The 16,908-nt window shown below is 40.7% G+C and overlaps 2 protein-coding genes across 15 annotated transcripts in view; one reads left to right on the top strand and one right to left on the bottom strand.

The window, feature by feature from the left end:
• BTBD10 (BTB (POZ) domain containing 10) overlaps nt 1-9,653 on the top strand; it is a 59,991-nt gene extending 50,338 nt beyond the window's left edge. For all 6 annotated transcript variants that reach the window (XM_014528613.1, XM_014528612.1, XM_005880558.2 and 3 more), the window contains 3 exons: nt 2,398-2,595; nt 5,518-5,628; nt 8,509-9,653. In XM_014528613.1, coding sequence (XP_014384099.1) covers nt 2,398-2,595; nt 5,518-5,628; nt 8,509-8,819 — 620 coding nt within the window. In that variant the 3' untranslated portion in view covers nt 8,820-9,653. The remainder of the gene's footprint in view (nt 1-2,397; nt 2,596-5,517; nt 5,629-8,508) is intronic.
• Nucleotides 9,654-10,265: 612 nt separating this feature from the next.
• ARNTL (aryl hydrocarbon receptor nuclear translocator-like) overlaps nt 10,266-16,908 on the bottom strand; it is a 75,449-nt gene continuing 68,806 nt past the window's right edge. For 6 of the 9 annotated variants that reach the window (XM_014528602.1, XM_014528601.1, XM_014528603.1 and 3 more), the window contains 2 exons: nt 12,109-12,211; nt 10,266-10,933 (listed from right to left, as the gene is read on the bottom strand). In XM_014528602.1, coding sequence (XP_014384088.1) covers nt 10,773-10,933; nt 12,109-12,211 — 264 coding nt within the window. In that variant the 3' untranslated portion in view covers nt 10,266-10,772. The remainder of the gene's footprint in view (nt 10,934-12,108; nt 12,212-16,908) is intronic. The other 3 variants (XM_014528608.1, XM_014528605.1, XM_014528607.1) reach the window with 1 other exon arrangement.

Below are 16,908 nucleotides of genomic sequence, written 5' to 3'. Positions count from 1 at the left end.
TTATGCCCATGATAAAATTACTTAAACAAAAGATTGCATACTTTACCTTAGATTAAATTTTATGTATTTTACTAGAGGCCCGGTGCACAAGATTCATGCACTGGGGGTAGGAAGGTGTCCCTCAGCCTGGCCTGCTCCCTCTCGCAGTCTGGGACCCCTCACTCCTTACCGCCCAGCTGCAGTAGAGGCGGGAGAGGCTCCCGCCACCACAGCTGCGCGTGCCAGCCATGAACCCGGCTTCTGGCTGAGCGCACTGACCACCAGGGGGCAGTTCCTGTGTTGAGCGTCTGTCCCCTGGTGGTCAGCATCATAGCGACCGGTCATTCTGCTGTTCAGTCAATTTGCATATTAGCCTTTTATTATCCTATATAATAAAGAGGTAATATGCAAATTGACTGCACACCCTCGCACAAGATGCCCGCCCCAATGTGGGCACAAGATGGCCGGCAGGGGAGGGCAGTTGTGGGCAATCAGGCCAGCAGGGGAGGGCAGTTGGGGGGACCAGAACTGCATGGGAGGGCAATTGGAGGTGACCGGGCTGGCAGGGGAGGGCAGTTGGGGAGGGCAGTGGGGGGGTGGGGACCAGGCTGGCAGGGGAGAAGTTAGGCATTGATCAGGCTGGCAGGGGAGTGGTTAGGGGGTGCTCAGGCTGGCAGGCAGGTGAGTGGTTGAGAGCCAGCAGTCCCAGATTGTGAGAGGGATGTCTGACTGCCGATCCCCTGTGGGATCAGGAGAACCAGCAGTCGGACATCCCCCGAGGGGTCCCAAATTGAAGAGGGTGCAGGCTGGGCTGAGGGGCACCCCGCACCCCCCCCTCCCGTGCACGAATTTCGTGCACCGGGCCTCTAGTATAGGATAAAATATCCCAGAAGGGGAAAAATCACTAATATTTATAAAGTTGTGATTGAAAATCCACAATTATAAATATTTAGTGGCAGTAATCAAACCTGGGACCCTTTGGTTTGCAGGCTGACGCTCTATTCACTGAGCCAAACCGCCCAGGGGAAGAACTAATTTTTAATTCCCAAGGACTCTTAAATTTGTGCACCCTTGAACATCTCCTTTCCAAGATCTTTTTATCTAAATGGACCATATTAGATAGTTTAAATGGAATTTTTTAAAAATGGGAAGCAGCTAGCCTAGAGAGAGACATGGTTAAAATAATAGTATAGATCAGTGGTTCTCAACCTTCCTAATGCCGGGACCCTTTAATACAGTTCCTCATGTTGTAGTGACCCCCAACCATAAAATTATTTTCGTTGCTACTTCATAACTGTAATTTTGCTACTGTTATGAATCGTAATGTAAATATCTGATATGCAGGATGTATTTTCATTGTTACAAATTGAACATAATTAAAACATAGTGATTAATCACAAAAACAATATGTAATTATATATGTGTTTTCTGATGGTTTTAGGCGACCCCTGTGAAAGGGTCGTTCGACCCCCAAAGGGGTCGCGACCCACAGGTTGAGAACCGCTGGTATAGATGGTTAATCATTATAATGATGTATTATTAATAGTTATGTAATTAGACAGCATGTTGTAGGGGGGATACACCCCCTTGGGAGATACAGATTTGAGTTCTAGTGCCCTTCTCTAACCTCCCAGTAGTTCCTGAGATGGTAGAGCTTTAGGCAATAAATAGGACATTGCCATTGAAATAGGAATAAAAGAAGAAACATTAGGTCAGTTTAGGTGAGTTTGTGTGGCTGTGTATGTTGAAGTTGTTCGTTATGTCTATACTTAAGGAGGGTGAAGTATATCTTTCACTTTTCTCAAGGGTGAAAGGTCTGCTATGTAATTCCTGTACCTTGCTGTATTTTGCTTGGCCTTTTGCCTTCCTTATCTCAAGCCAGTTGACCCTTCTCATCTAACCCCTCTTTCTACACTGAAATATTAATGCAGTTTGTGAATAATTTTCTGAGAAAGAAAACATGTGGGAGGTAGAATAATATGGGAGCTATTTTAGTTTATATTGATAATCTGAAAATTATCCTTAATATCTTTAAGATATAATTGCATATTCTGATGGAAGTCAACATGATGTAGTAAAGAAAAAAATGCCTGGGCTATGGCTGGGGGTAGGGGCAGATTTAATTCTGACTTCGTGTAAAGTAGTTTTGTAACTGTAGACAGATTATTTCATGATGTGTGAAATGAAGGGGCATGTTGTTGCATGCCTTATTGGCCCTTTTTTGTTGTATAATTCTACAGTTCTATAAGAACTCCCCCTAGGAAAAGCTTTGCTTACTAAAGAATAACCACAATATTGTCTATGGGATCTAAAAATAGATGCTGAACTAATCTGATGTTGTGTGTGTTGCTTCTGCTCTTCTTTTACTTATCAGTCACCCAAAAAAAATCAAGAAGTTTTTTGTGGGTTTCATTTCAGGTGCCCTAATGCATGAGTTATCAAATGATGGTGCTCGTAGACAGTTTGAATTTTATCTAGAAGAAATGGTCCTGCCTCTCATGGTGGCGAGTGCCCAGAGTGGGGAACGAGAATGCCACATAGTGGTGCTGACGGACGACGATGTGGTTGATTGGGATGAAGAGTATCCACCCCAGATGGGAGAAGAATATTCACAAAGTAAGTGTTGTGACATGTTTTCTCTCTCTAGAATCATAAAAATTCTTTTTTTAAAATAATGATTAAAGGACAGTTTTTATAAAGAAAGTGCATTGAACTCTTAACTATACCAGGAGTGTGCAGACTGGCCTGTGGGCCAAGTCCAGCCTATTGCCTGTTTTTATAAAGTTTTCTGTATTGTCTATGGCTGCTTTTGTGCTACAGTGGCAGAGTTGAGTAGTTGCAACGGAGACTGCATGACTCGCAAAGCCCAAAATACTATCTGGCCCTTTACAGGAAAAGTGTGCCCACCCCTGACATACACGGAGATGGTCTACTCTTTGTTCAATATCTGGATGTTGATGGATGTTTTTTTCTTTGAGTTTGGAAGCATCCTAGAGAAGTAGATTCTGGGGTAGTATATCATTAAAAAACCGTTTTTAATTTTTATTTATTTATAAATATATTTTAATTGATTTTGGAGAGGAAGGGAGAGGGAGAGAGAGAAACATCAATGATGAGAGAGAATCATTGATCGGCTGCTTCCTGCACGCCCCCTACTGGGGATTAAGCCCGCAACCTGGGCATGTGCCCTTGACCTGAATCGATCCTGGGACCCTTCAGTCTGCAGGCTGACGCTCTGTCCACTGAGCCAAACCGGCTAGGGCTAAGCAATTTTTAAAGGTGAATTTTTATTTGTATATAAAACGAGAAGCTTCAACACATTGATTTCAAGAATGATTTTAATTTCTAAGATGTTCCTTTTTAAGTATATGCGTTTGGAGGATACAGTGAGCCTTCAGAAAGCTTTGTAGAACTATAGTTAGGTAATTCTGACCAAAACAGTGTGTCTTGAGCAGCAGTGACCAACTTTTTTTCCCCCCAAAATATAGTTTATTGATTTTTTACAGAGAGGAAAGGAGAGAGTTAGAAACATCGATGAGAGAGAAACATCGATCAGCTGCCTCCTGCACACCTACTGGGGATGTGCCCGCAACCAAGGTACATGCCTTTGACTGGAATTGAACCTGGGACCTTTTCAGTCTGCAGGCTGAAGCTCTATCCACTGAGCCAAACCAGTCAGGGCGACCAACTTTTTGCTTGCTTAACTTTCAAACGTTTTCCATTAGAGCCTTTTGATTTTTTTTTGTTAGAAAATTTATCTTATTTTCATCTTCATGAACCCAATAGAGTATTTTTGACCAGTTTTATAGACTGAAAAAAAGGGAGAGTAAAAAAAAAACAAAACATTTGAGGAACTAGGTAAAATAGCCCAGCATCTGTAAGTCTGTGTTGACTCGGTAAGGACTGGGGTTTAAATAAAAAGTATAGGAATACAGAAAATGCCAAAACCCTTAAATGATTTTTTTTCATTTTACTTGTTACCCTTTTCTCAAAACAAAACAAAGTAGACTCCAAGTGGTATGCTTTTTGACTTCTAAAGATTTTCAAAGATTGTTTTTTCACAAATATTGGTAGCACTTTTCAGGGTTTATATTGAGACATTTTCATTGCATGATGTACTTAGATAAGTGATTCTTTTGTGGACAGTTGTAGTAATAGACATTTCTGTTGTTATTTCCTCATTCGTAGGCCCTTTGCTAACCATGGGTTTCTATAATAATATGTGGAATAAAAAGTTGAACGAAACACAGGAAAAATGAAAGATTACCAAAAATTAAGAGAGATATCTAAATGAACAAACTTATAATTTGTATTTTAGTTTTCAAAAAGTTTGACTGAAAGAGTAGAGCCAACATAGAACACAGAAATGACATTCTGGTGATGTAGAGGTTATAATATACCTGGCTTTTCCTTAATTGTGAGCTTTCCATTTCAGTGTTGTTGTTTTTTTGTTGTTTGTTTTTTGTTATCTTAAGCTTTGAAGCTTAAAAGGACTGAAAACATTTTTTACTTGTCTAAATGGTTCATTTTGTGCCAAGATATTCCAACCTGAAAGAACATTCATTTGAGGAGACAGAGATAGCCTCTTCACGCCTGATTTTCCTAAATGTGACATTATGACACCATCCATTCTGAGATGTCAAAAATATGTATCTTAACATATCAGTAATCTTAAGGGCATAGTTAATAATCACAATATACTCCATGAGTAGCATCTGTATACGTATTTTTCTTTTATTGACTCTTAAACCAGCATGTTTGGTTTGTGAGTGTTTTTTTCTTTTTTTTTTTAAAAAAAACCTTTGCAGTTCACCTTTTAAGGGAGATAACTCCACCTGAAAGAGAGAAGGCGAGGAAGGCCCATCAGTCTAACTCCCTGAAGTTCCCAGCACATGTGGAAGACTCAACATGTTGTCAGTGGAATGTCTGTCCTTTGCAAAGCCAGTTTGCTCTAAACAGACTAACCTAGGCAGAACATGCTCGAATCTGCCATTTTTAACATCAGTTTTAAATGGGGCTGTTCGCCTGAATGGAAAACATTTGTGGGGAGGGTCTTTGCCTTTTTGGGGAGTTATTAATAGTTGCTCAATCCATGAAATGTAAGATGTATCCATTTGTACTTCCTAACAAGGCATTTGGTTAGTCTCAGACAAGGCCTTGTAGGCATCATAGCAAGTCCTTGAACTTTGCCTGCTGGAAAATGTGATCTTGATATCTTCTTTTGGTTCTCTGATTTGAAGAAATTTGGGCAGATCCTCTTCCAATAAGTTTACATATGATATATCTTTCAGAAGGAGCTTCTTCCTATGGATTGGGTCACCTGATTGGTTTTAAAGCTTTTCTTGTTTCAACTTCAGTGTTGCTTTTCCATTAACTGTACTGAATTGTCCTGTCATGTTGGCCAGCCGTCCTTTGGCATCACTGCATCCACTATGTGGGCTTTCAGGGTTGTGAGCCCCATTTGATAATCAGAATAAGTTTCTTATATTCAAGTACTTTGATTTTTAACAAGAAAATATTTTTTCTTTTTGTTTTCAGTTATTTATAGCACGAAATTATACAGATTTTTCAAGTACATTGAAAACAGAGATGTGGCCAAATCAGTTTTGAAGGAGAGGGGTCTTAAGAAGATTCGATTGGGAATAGAAGGTAAGACATTTTCATTATATTTTGTTAATTTGTTTTGAAAAAAAAAAGTTAAAAATTGGATTTCATTTAGAATATAGTTTGAGAGGAAAACTCAGATAAATGATTATATCAAATGATCATGTAGATCTATTTATGTTTATAATAAGCTTCCTTTCTGAGAAAATAGGCCATTAGAAATTTTTATTCCACAGGATTCCCTAGCAATGAGAAATATGAATTACCTTTTCCGTTATAGCTTGCCCTAATGATTTTTTGGCTGAGCCCATATGTTTTTAGATTGCTTTTTACATTGACTTAAATGAATTTTTCCAGATGCTGTGTCAGATGCTTCTTTTATTTAAAGTCCCCTTGTAAAAATAAAACATCTTTCTTGGCATAACATGGCATAGTGTAAAGAATAAAGCTTCTGGAGCCAGATTGGTTGTGTTCAAATCCTATGACTTAATTGTTTGATGTTGGCCAACGCACTTCTCTATGCCCGTTTCCTCATCTAAATACTTTATAGGGTTATTGTGACGATAGAATGAGTTGATACATGAAAAACACTTAAAGCAGTAGTAATTTCTCAGTTTATGTTTGTGGTGGTGATAGTGACAATAATGGTGTTGATCACTGACCAAGTCAAGCTGTTGGAGATCACAATACAGCAGATCCTCGAACAATTTTGTTTTGTCATTTTGTCACAACATTGGTGAGATACTGTAGGAACTTGACTCTTGTTTATATCTATTAGCCTTGGGTAAAATTGGTTTCATTTTATCATTTGCTTAAAGTCACAAAACCTATTGACAACATAAGTGAAGGCTTACTCTAATGGGCTGCTGAGACATGGGGAAGATGGCAGAAACAGGGTCTTTGCGGGAAGAAGAAACTTTGGGCTTAAAAAAAAGTAGTGAAATTGCTGACAGTTTTACCAGTTTGTGTCTTCTGTCATTTGCAAACATTGAGATTTAACTGCTTGATCTCAGAGCAAGAGAAAAAGCAACTGGGAGCTACTTTAGATTGGGAAGACAAGGATGGCTTCTGTAACGAGGTGGCATTTTAGTTGAAGCCCAATGACAAGTAGGTTGGAACCAGGTTATAAAAAGCTTTATATACTATGCTACAGAGTACGGACCTTCCCCTTTAGGGTTGAGAAAACTATTGGTATTTTTTTTTTAGCAGGATATAATATGATTACACTTGTGTTAGAGTTGTGATTCTGTGTAGAGAATTAGATGAGATGGGAATTTTAAAGACTTACTAATAGCCCCAGAGGAATCCAGGATGAGGGAATACAGATGGAGACCTTTCTGATCTCTCGTGCCGTCCTTCAGGTGGTAGTTGGCTGAAGTGTGAAATGCAGAGGACATTCTGCAGAAGGTCTTTAGTCCTGCTTGCCCTGTGCCCTCCTCACCTCAACACACACACACACCCACTCCACACGTGGCTAAATATATACATTACCTACCACTGCTGCCCATATAGATCCCCTTATGCAGTAAGCATTAATTGAGTCTCCATTATATGAGGCCTATTTTTTTTCTGATTCTAACTATGGCCCATGGGCCAAATCCAGTCCATTGCCTGCTTTTTATAAATAGTTTATTGAAACATAGTTCATTCATTTATGTATTGTCTGTAGCTGATTTCACTTTACAGTATAACATAGTTGAGATAGCAACCAAATGGCCCACAAGCCTCAAATATATATTTATTTTCTGGCCTTTTACAGAAAATGTTTGCCAGTCCCTGGTCTAAACTAGCAATTCTTGCTAATAGGAAGGAGGAAAGGGACTCGTAATAATTTCTAAGGATATTATGTCTTTGGAGAATTGCATTACCTGGTAAATGACCCAAAGTTTTCCAAATCTTACTAGTTAGTTGTTTTCAGTGATTATGATCCAAGAGAAGGAATATATAATTAGTTAGGAAAAGCTACTTTGGAATTGCCAATCTAGATGAACTGCTTGGTTGTTGGAAATAGTAGCATTAAAATATATGGGGTTAAAATACTGGCTTTGCTTACCTACGTGCAGAAGTATCTAGGACCAGTGAAGCTGGAGAGCTCTACAGCTCTTTGTCATTTAACCAGAAAAGGAAAGAAAAAAACCAGAGCAAGATGAAAATGTGATTTAGGTTTAAGGAAAGTAGAAGGCAAATGTGGCAGTAAACTTCATCAGGTCATGAGGCCAGATAGTCCTGTGAAGGGAAGGAAGGGTACAAGAGTGATAAGAATACACAGCTAGAGCCCAAGATGCACTAGATGACATACCATCTTACTGGGGACCCATCCTTTCCATGCTCTTGAAGAACGTTTTACTGGTGGTTAGTGTAGTGAGTAGCTGAGAGAGGATGGCAGACAGTCATCAGTTCAACAGCCAGAAACTAAAATTCTGAAATAATTCAAACTAAGGAAATGGAATATTGGCCTTCCTTTGTTTTAACACATTTCATACCGCTCAGGAGTTTTCTCGTGTTTTGCGACGCTCACGAGTGTTCTCGTTTTTCACGCCCATGGAAAAAGGAGCGAATCTAGATACTTATGTAAATTTTGTTTGGTCCCTCTTCATAGAGGAAAATGTTTTACGCAGTACCATACGTTAAAAAAGTACTAGGAACTTTAATTGTTTAATTGTTTTTGTAAATAAAAATGTTATAATTATTGAAAAACAACACTTAAAGTGCATTATGATGATTTAAATAACGTGCAGTTTGCCCAAAAACGTGCGGTCCCTGGCGTATGTCTTAGAGATTTCTATGCGGTACGCAATGTGTTAATATCTGCTTGTTCAGGAGCTATGGCAGAAAAGCCCTCTAGACTAAATTGGATGAGAGGTGTGGGGGGCCATGTATGTGGGAGTATGTATCTTCAGCTTCTAAAGCCCCTCTCTCCTCCAGGTTATCCTACCTATAAAGAAAAAATAAAGAAAAGGCCTGGGGGCCGCCCAGAAGTGATTTACAACTATGTCCAAAGACCCTTTATTCGAATGTCCTGGGAGAAGGAAGAAGGAAAGAGTCGGCATGTAGACTTTCAGTGTGTAAAGAGTAAATCTATCACCAACCTTGCAGCAGCTGCCGCAGACATTCCCCAGGACCAGCTGGTAGTCATGCACCCAACTCCGCAAGTGGATGAGCTGGATATTCTCCCCATCCATCCCCCTTCCGGCAACAATGACCTCGATCCTGATGCACAGAATCCAATGCCGTGATGCCGATGTTCCTTGAAACCATAGCATGCTACTGTTCATGGTGACGTTGCACTCTCCTCATTCTGCACTGCAAGGCCACTCTCTTCATCATGAGATGCACATCATGTTTAGGATATTGCAGTGTAGGCTTTTTTAAAGACCAAAGGTAGCTGAATGGTTTTTAAAATGCATACAACTCTAGCATCCTGAGGTTCCAGTTATATAAATGTATTTGTTTACCAGTAGGTTTGTGAAATTGGTTCTTTGTATGGGGGACAGTCCTTTTTCACACAATTAGATCTTTTCAGACGTCAGACGTGGTGGTGGAAATTGGCAGCTGGGGTACTTTTGGTCTAGATTGCTCTGTCACACCCCAGATAAAATGCAGAATATTACATAGTTGCACTTTATAAATGGTGGTTAAATGGAACTGTTGAAGCCATTTTTATAGTTGTGATGCACAATGTAACTTTAAGTGCTTCTATCAAAGTATTCCTTCAGTAAAATGTGTGTAGTTTACTGCCCATGATGAGCAAAAAAATAAATATTTATCATTGGGCTTATCTGAATGATTAGAATGAGATTCAGTGCCCATATCTTAAGAGTTCAGTTATCTCCAGTGCCGGCTTCACCCTTTTAGAGTGAGTCACACGCAGGGAGTGTGAACATCAGGGGTGGTTTATTATCCAGTCTGCCTTACCCTTAATCTGTTCACAGATATTTATTTACTAATTTTTTTCATAAGAGTTATGGGTTAGGAAAATGAAGTGTTTGCTCTTCATTTACTAAATGATTGTAAACTCGAGTTTTTCATCAAAATAAAATTCCATTGTTTAATGTTTCTGATCAACTTTATAACCTTGACCATTTTTAGTCTCATAATTAGCAGACTTCGTGTCTTCATGGTGTCAGTATACTTGGAAAACAAAGCAGCGCATGGACTCAGATTTGGTATGTATGTGATGAGGCACTTAGATTCCCTACTAATCATAAAATAGATCTGAAAAGATGACATTTTCTAGTTCAGCCTGAAATACCTTGACTAGATCATACAGTAAGTTTCAGAGCCAGTTTCTGACACTAGTTCGGTGCTTTTTCCATTTTTACTCTGCTTTGTATTATTACTCGTACAAATGCTATTTTTAAAAAATATTCTGTGACCCAACTGAAGAAGAAACCAGATGTAGTAGTCAGGTGCTTTGGGTCTGGGGTCACAATGTTGGGAGTCATCCAGCCGTGAGCAAGGGGGGTGGGGGGGGGTGTTTGTTATGTCTAGGGTTGAATTTTGTGTAACATCTAAATTGCAGCAATTTGGAGATTTAACTACTTTAACAAAATAGCTAATCTTTTAACATAGGAATGATGCCAGTTCCAGAATTGGCATGGATCATCCTTAAAACCCATGGGAGAAAATTGATGAACCAGCCCTGTAGCATGTTTTTATAATTATTTGAAATGTGAACAGTATTTATAGAACAAGGGAAACATTTATTAAAAATATTTAACTGTCTAATACATTATACTTTAACCCATATTTATAGTAAAGGATTCTTACAAGCAAGAATAAACAGCTTTATGATACAATCAGTATAAGAAATATCCACATAGGGGACTTCTTTGTAGTGTAAAAACACCATACATCTGAAATGACCATTTGCATATAAAAGCTACCAATGATGCTTCTGTGCACAATGATTAAAAAATTCAACACAAACAGAATCCAAAATATACAATTAATGCAAGCTATCCACAGCTAGCCCAATCAATGATGAGGAAATACTGGAGCAGGCTTAGTTCCATTGTGTCTGAAGTTACACATAGTAAGATTGACTTGTATCAATGGCTCTGAGATGGCTTTTATGAAGACAGTACATAAAAGCTGTTCTCTCCTTACCCAGTAAGCTTTGCAGACTGTAAAGCACGATCAGTAATGCACTTTGATACTGTAGCTGTTGCTAAAGCAACATGTAGTGTTTACAGCGGCCATGGCAAGTCGCTAAAGTCAACAGGGCCACCCAGCCCAGCATCTGCTTCCAAGAGGCTCATTATGACAGCCATTGCTGCTTCATCGTTACTGGGACTACTTGAGCCTTGATCGTTGTCTATCATGTCTATGCCTATATGAGGGTTCTCCCCTGTGGGAAGAGATAAAGAGTGGTTAGTGGTGATACCAAAGTGTGTTTACCTTAGTAAGCAATTCCTAAGCACACGTTTATCTTAACAGTAGGATGAGAGCAGCTCCTTTTGGTGCTACATTGCCTTTTATATATATATATACTTATCTCCTATATAATAAAAGGGTAATATGCAAATTGACCTAACAGCAGAACCACTAGGAATGACTGGTCACTATGACACACACTGACCACCAGGGGGCAGACGCTCAATGCAGGAGATGCCCCTGGTGGTCAGTGCGCTCTCACAGGGGGAGCTCTGCTCAGCCACAAGCCAGGCTGACGGCTGCCAGCACAGTGGTGGTGGCGGGAGCCTCTCCCGCCTCCTCAGCAGCACTAAGGATGTCCAACTGCAGCTTAAGGCCTGCTCCCGCTGGCAAGTGGACATCCCCCAAGGGCTGCTGGGCTGCCAGAGGGATGTCTGACTGCCAGCTTAGGCTTGATCCCCCGGGGAGCGGGCCTAAGCCAGCAGGTGGACATCCCCCAAGGGGTCCCAGACCGCCAGAGGGCACAGGCTGGGCTGAGGGACACCCCCTCCCCCCCAGTGCACAAATTTTTGTGCACCGGGCCTCTAGTATATATATACTTTTTAAACTCTGGGTTTTTAGAAGGAAGAACCAACTTTTTAGAAACAGTACTTCAATAATAAAGATTAAAAGCATCTGAGTTGACCTCAATTTAATTTTCTGATATAACCAATTATAAGGATGGAGTTACATAGGGAAAGAAATAGGAAGGAAGGAAGAGATTAGGAAAAGGAGATCTAGAAAGATAATTATAGAAAAAGACAGATGGGATGGGAGAAGTGGATCCTTCATTGCAAAATGACCTTTAATACCCTCTGAAACCATTGCTATCACCCTTCTGGGCTTTATCTCTAAACCTCTGAAGAGGTTATGCCCTAACATGGTGGAGAAAGCCTGTGTGTGTCTAAGCTGCTGTAATCTTCTGAGTTCAGGGACAAACTTGGATACTCCAATCAGAACTCAACTTGGAAGTAAAGTTTTAAAGAAATTTTAAACTTTGTTACCAAATTTATCTAGAACAAGCTTGTTTGGTACATTTCTATTATTAAAATTGACATGTCAGATGTGTTGAAAACTTCTTGTCATGGAAATGAATAAAATGCCACTTACCAAGAATAGAAGAACTATCAGAATATGGATAACCTGGGTGCTCCTGAGCCTGCCCTGGTAGTAGGCCACTGGAAGGAATGTCTGGAGTCCCTCCATTTAAAATCTACAAACAAAAGTGAAGTTTTCACATCACCAACAGTTTCAGTCAGTATATGCTTACCAAGGACCATGCTGAAAAAAAGCTTCAAATGGCTTCAGTTTCCTATTGGATGATTGCAGACAAATTGTTAAAAATGGTCACAGTAAGAAAAAAAAACCTCTCCCCAAAACTTCTTTTCTCTTCATTAGATTCCGCCCACACAGGCGATTTAAAGGCGGAATAAAATCCCTAGAGCATTCAGTTACCTTGGGTCATGCTGCTCACATGTTTCTTTAGGGCCAAGGACTAAACCTCAGTGAGCCCAGCTGGGCAGTTCCCCTGTAAGGGAGTAAACCTTACAGCAACAGATGTTGCTGAAGAAGAAATAAGAGCTTGTTAAGAAACTGGGAAGAGGCACAGCTCTGAGGAATCACAAATGAAAACGAAGTACTAGAAGTAAATCTCTCCTCACCAGTTAACTACAGGTCCCGCTTCCAGTAACCAGTGGTTTAAGTTCTTAAGGCCCTGAAAAGCATTATTACTCCTCAGTAGCAGAATTCTCATTCTGTCTGCTTCCTCCCTCCCCCACCATCCACTGCTTCCTTCCCCACTGAGTCTCCTGGGAGAAAAGCACCTGGGAGAACTATTTGGATGCAGGTGAGGGAAACTGGTAGCTCCTTGAATTTCAGGAGAGTCGGTGATTTCAGGCCTTGCCAGTAGGTGGCATTACAACTTCCTTATCTCTGCAGTTCAAATATTTGGTCTAGTGACCCCTTTATACAATTTAAAAAATGAGGACTTCAAAGAACTTTTGTTTATGTGGGTTATATTTATCAATGTTTAGTATATTTAAAGTTAAAAATGATAAATTCTTAAAATAATAAACCTATTACATGTTAACATGAATACCATCTTAATGAAAAATAACTTTTCCAAAATAACAAAAAATAAGTGGTGTCATTGATTTACATTTTTAAAAAATCCAGTGTCTGCCTTAGTAGAATTTGACAGGATTCTCATATGCTTCATTTAGTCTGTTTGAATATAGTATATGAAGGAAATCTGGTCTCCTAGTTATATAGGTGGAAAAGGAAGGTGTATTTTAAGGTGTTTTTTTTTTCAAATAATTGTGGAATTAATCTTTGATATTACATCAAAACTCAATAAGTGGAAGTTTCTCAAAAGATTAGCTGCAATGTGGAATCTGAAACCACATCAATGAAGTTTTTGTACTCTGGTTAAAATCCATTGGTATATCCATCTTAGGATGGATCTTTTAACTCTGCATGAATGTAAAACACCTTGCACTGGGCGCACTCTGTCCCGCGAGCATGCCTGCACCTTTTCCACCCCCTTCCCATTCCCCCACTGGTGGGCATCTCCTAAATTCTAAGGGACCCCATGAGACTGCAACCAGGGGAGTGATGGACATTGGCATCTTCCCAGGCTTAAGCCCTGAACCTGTCTCCAATGTTCTCCTTTCTCTGACTTTCCAGTGAGCTGACAGCAGTCCCTCCTGTTGCTTCTGTCCTAAGCCTCTCCTTGTTTCACTGCCCCCAGCGTTAATAAATGTACTCTCAAAATAAAAAATAAAATAACCTTGAGTTATTGGTCATTTGGAAAATACCGTTTCACTGTTATGCAAATCTTTCAAATGTTGACACATTGACACATTTCATTGTACAACATCAAAACATCCTAATTGTTAATACCTAAATCCACCCTAGCCGATTTGGCTTAGTGGATAGAGCATTGGCCCTCAGATTGAAGGGTCTCTGGTTCGATTCCAGTGAAGGGCTGCACACACCTGGGTTGCAAGCTCAACTCCGGGGCACGTGTGGAGGCAATCAATCAATGTGTCTCGAATCGATGTTTCTCTCTCTGTGTGTCTCTTCCCCTCCCCTCCACTCTGTGTAAAAATCAATGGAAAAATGTTCCAGGGAGGGGTGGGGGAAGAGGGATTAACAAAAATAAATAAATGCCGAAATCAGAAATATCTTTTAAATAGGTTCTTATTGATTTTTAGAGAGAGAGGGAGAGAGAAACATCAATAATGAGAGAGAATCATTGATCAGCTGCTTCCTGCAGGCTCCTACTGGGGATCAAACCTGCGACTCTGCATGTGCCCTGACTGGGAATGGAACTGCGATCTCCTGGTTCATAGGTCGACGCTCAACCACTGAGCCACACCGGCTGGGCAGAAATATTTTTTAAGTTTTAGAAAGCTATCGAGCTCAAAGTAGCAGGTACGTTTTCTGAAAATTCTAATTTTTGCTTGAAAGCTGTAATTTTATCGTTGGCAACAAATACTGTCAGTTGTTTTTCTTGAAGTCACAGGTTCACTTCATCATTTTCAAGGAAATGTATGCATATACCTAGGTCTGAACAGCCATAGTTTACAATAGGAAACATAAGTGTTCTGTGAAGAAAGCTGTTCGTGCAGCTCAGAACTCACACGGTCAAAGGGGCTTTTCCTGAGACGGCTGTGAGCAGCACAGGTGCTGCATGCGTACTTCCTACTGTGTCCCAGTGCCAAAAAGAATTACTCCAGGGTTTTATAAAAGCAGTTATTTTTACTGCTTCATTGGGGCATTCTTAAATGAAACTGTCTTTAAAATTTTTATTGCTTTTTTCATTTCGAGTATATGGCAGTGAGAAAATACGACTACTGCTAGTGCAGTTTGGTGTCCCTGCCCTCATTTCTGCAAAGGCACCAGCAGTTTTACCCAACATTGCTTTTGTACTATTTGTTCACATATCAACACAGTGAGAAAAAATAATCTTTTAGCCTTATTATGAAAAGAGTTCAGACCTTGCAGAGCCCTGAAAAGATCTACAAAAAACGTGAAGTTTTCACATCACAGATGACACATAAGGACTGGCTGCTTTGTGTGGACCTATTGCCTCTGGAGCCCAGACTCGCCTGGAAACAGGCTCACTTAGCCTCCCCTTCAGCTGAACCCGACTAAAACAACTGGCAAGCTAAACGGCTCATTTTCAGACCTGCCAAATTTGAAAGTGACTGGGAAGGGCTGGAAGCATTGTGGCTCTAGTGTACTGGTTACTGCTGCTGTCATTGTTAACTCTATCTTGTTTAGGTGCTCGTATGAGTTCTGTTGAGGACTCAGAATACATTCAGAATTTCTTCTCATACCCACTTGTATAAGCTCAAAGAAAAGGGACTTTTTTTTTTTTTCAGAAATGCTTTAAAAATACTTGGGGCTTTGTGATGCTGAACATGCTTTTTCATCTCTGGCAGTTACTGGTGTAAAAAGGAATCAGAAATCAAGAGACCCCAAGATAGTTTGGAACCAGACTTATTAAAAAATGCTGGGCTATATCTTTCACACTGGGGAGCCTAGATTTTGTTACCTATAAAGTTGTGAGGATACGATAAAAGAATGTACTTAAGCATTATACTGGATTGATACAGTGGGATTCCTGGTAGTACCAGGAAGTCAAGTGCCTAAAAGTTCAACTGAGAAGTAGAGGAGGGGAACCGGCCTAAAAAGAGGGGATCCCATATTGAGGAAGGACCCAGGAGTGCAACAGAACAGCCAGGAGCACAGCTGCAGCCCAGACTTCATCTCATCAACGCTATTTCTATGTTGTTAGCAAAGGCTAGGCACAATCACATATCTATAATAATAAAAGTGTAATATGCTAATTAGACCAGAAGTCCTTCCGGATGAAGCCGGGGCTGGAGGAAAGCCGGTGCCAGCAGCCGGGGGAAGGAAGGCCTACTCTTGCACGAATTTCGTGCATCGTGCATCGGCCCTCGGCCCTCTATTTTATATATAATAGAAGTAACTGTAGCAGTTGCCCTGGTAGAAGATACATGTCATCGGTGGCCTTTGGGGAGGGGGGGTAAGATCCTTTCAGGGCTCTGCAAGGTCCAGAAGATTCATAGAAGTGAAGCTGCCCTGGTAGAAGACACAGGAGTCCTGACCTTCCCTCTTCTCACCAGTGGCCCTGCCCCATCCCACTGGCGGCACCACAGCTCCTGCTACCTGAGCCTTGGAGGAGCCCAGTTTTAAAATCCCACGTCCTGCTTCTGCTACAGTTTGTGCTTTATTAGTCCCATCTATGTAAATTACTAATACTCTTTCTTTCTGTATGTGTTCTGGAAGATAGGGGAAGACTGTCTAAAGATGCTGGCTGGCCCTTGAGTCAGCCTAACATTATTAACATCAGACACCATAAACGGATTTATGATTTACAATGAACATGGACCTAGACTTGGAAATTCGCTGACAAAGATGAAACAGATGAGTGGTTTCTAAGCCTATTTACAGTGTAGCCCTCTAGCTAGCTTTGTGAGGGGGGCGGCTGATGAAATGCGTGCACCCGTGCTGCCACGCCACAGGAAACCCAGGCGGCGGATCCCCAAGCCCTGCAACTGCAAAGGCATGGCTTGCCTTCTGAAGCCCCGCTGGTAGCATCACTGTTTCCAATCCCTGCACTAGACACTAATGGTGTTTTTGCCCTTGAAAACTCCTGGCAGGTAATTGGATAGTTCTGTGTGTGGTACTCACTAATCCTTCCCTCATGGGAGCTCTTGAATTGCTCCCTCAATGCAATGGACTGATAACTCCGCACTCCTTAGAATAAGCTCTCTACTTTCCCCACTCACAGGCAATTAATCCTTTAAGGATGCCAGCAAGCCACCCTAGCTCCACCAGTATGTTTTGTACCTAGCCTCACAATCGTGCATTTACTCA

Source organism: Myotis brandtii, unplaced genomic scaffold (assembly GCF_000412655.1).
Source record: "Myotis brandtii unplaced genomic scaffold, ASM41265v1 scaffold642, whole genome shotgun sequence".
In the NCBI taxonomy this organism is placed as follows: domain Eukaryota; kingdom Metazoa; phylum Chordata; class Mammalia; order Chiroptera; family Vespertilionidae; genus Myotis; species Myotis brandtii.
Note: the sequence above shows the minus strand (reverse complement) of the source record. Positions and strands in the feature narration are given on the sequence as shown.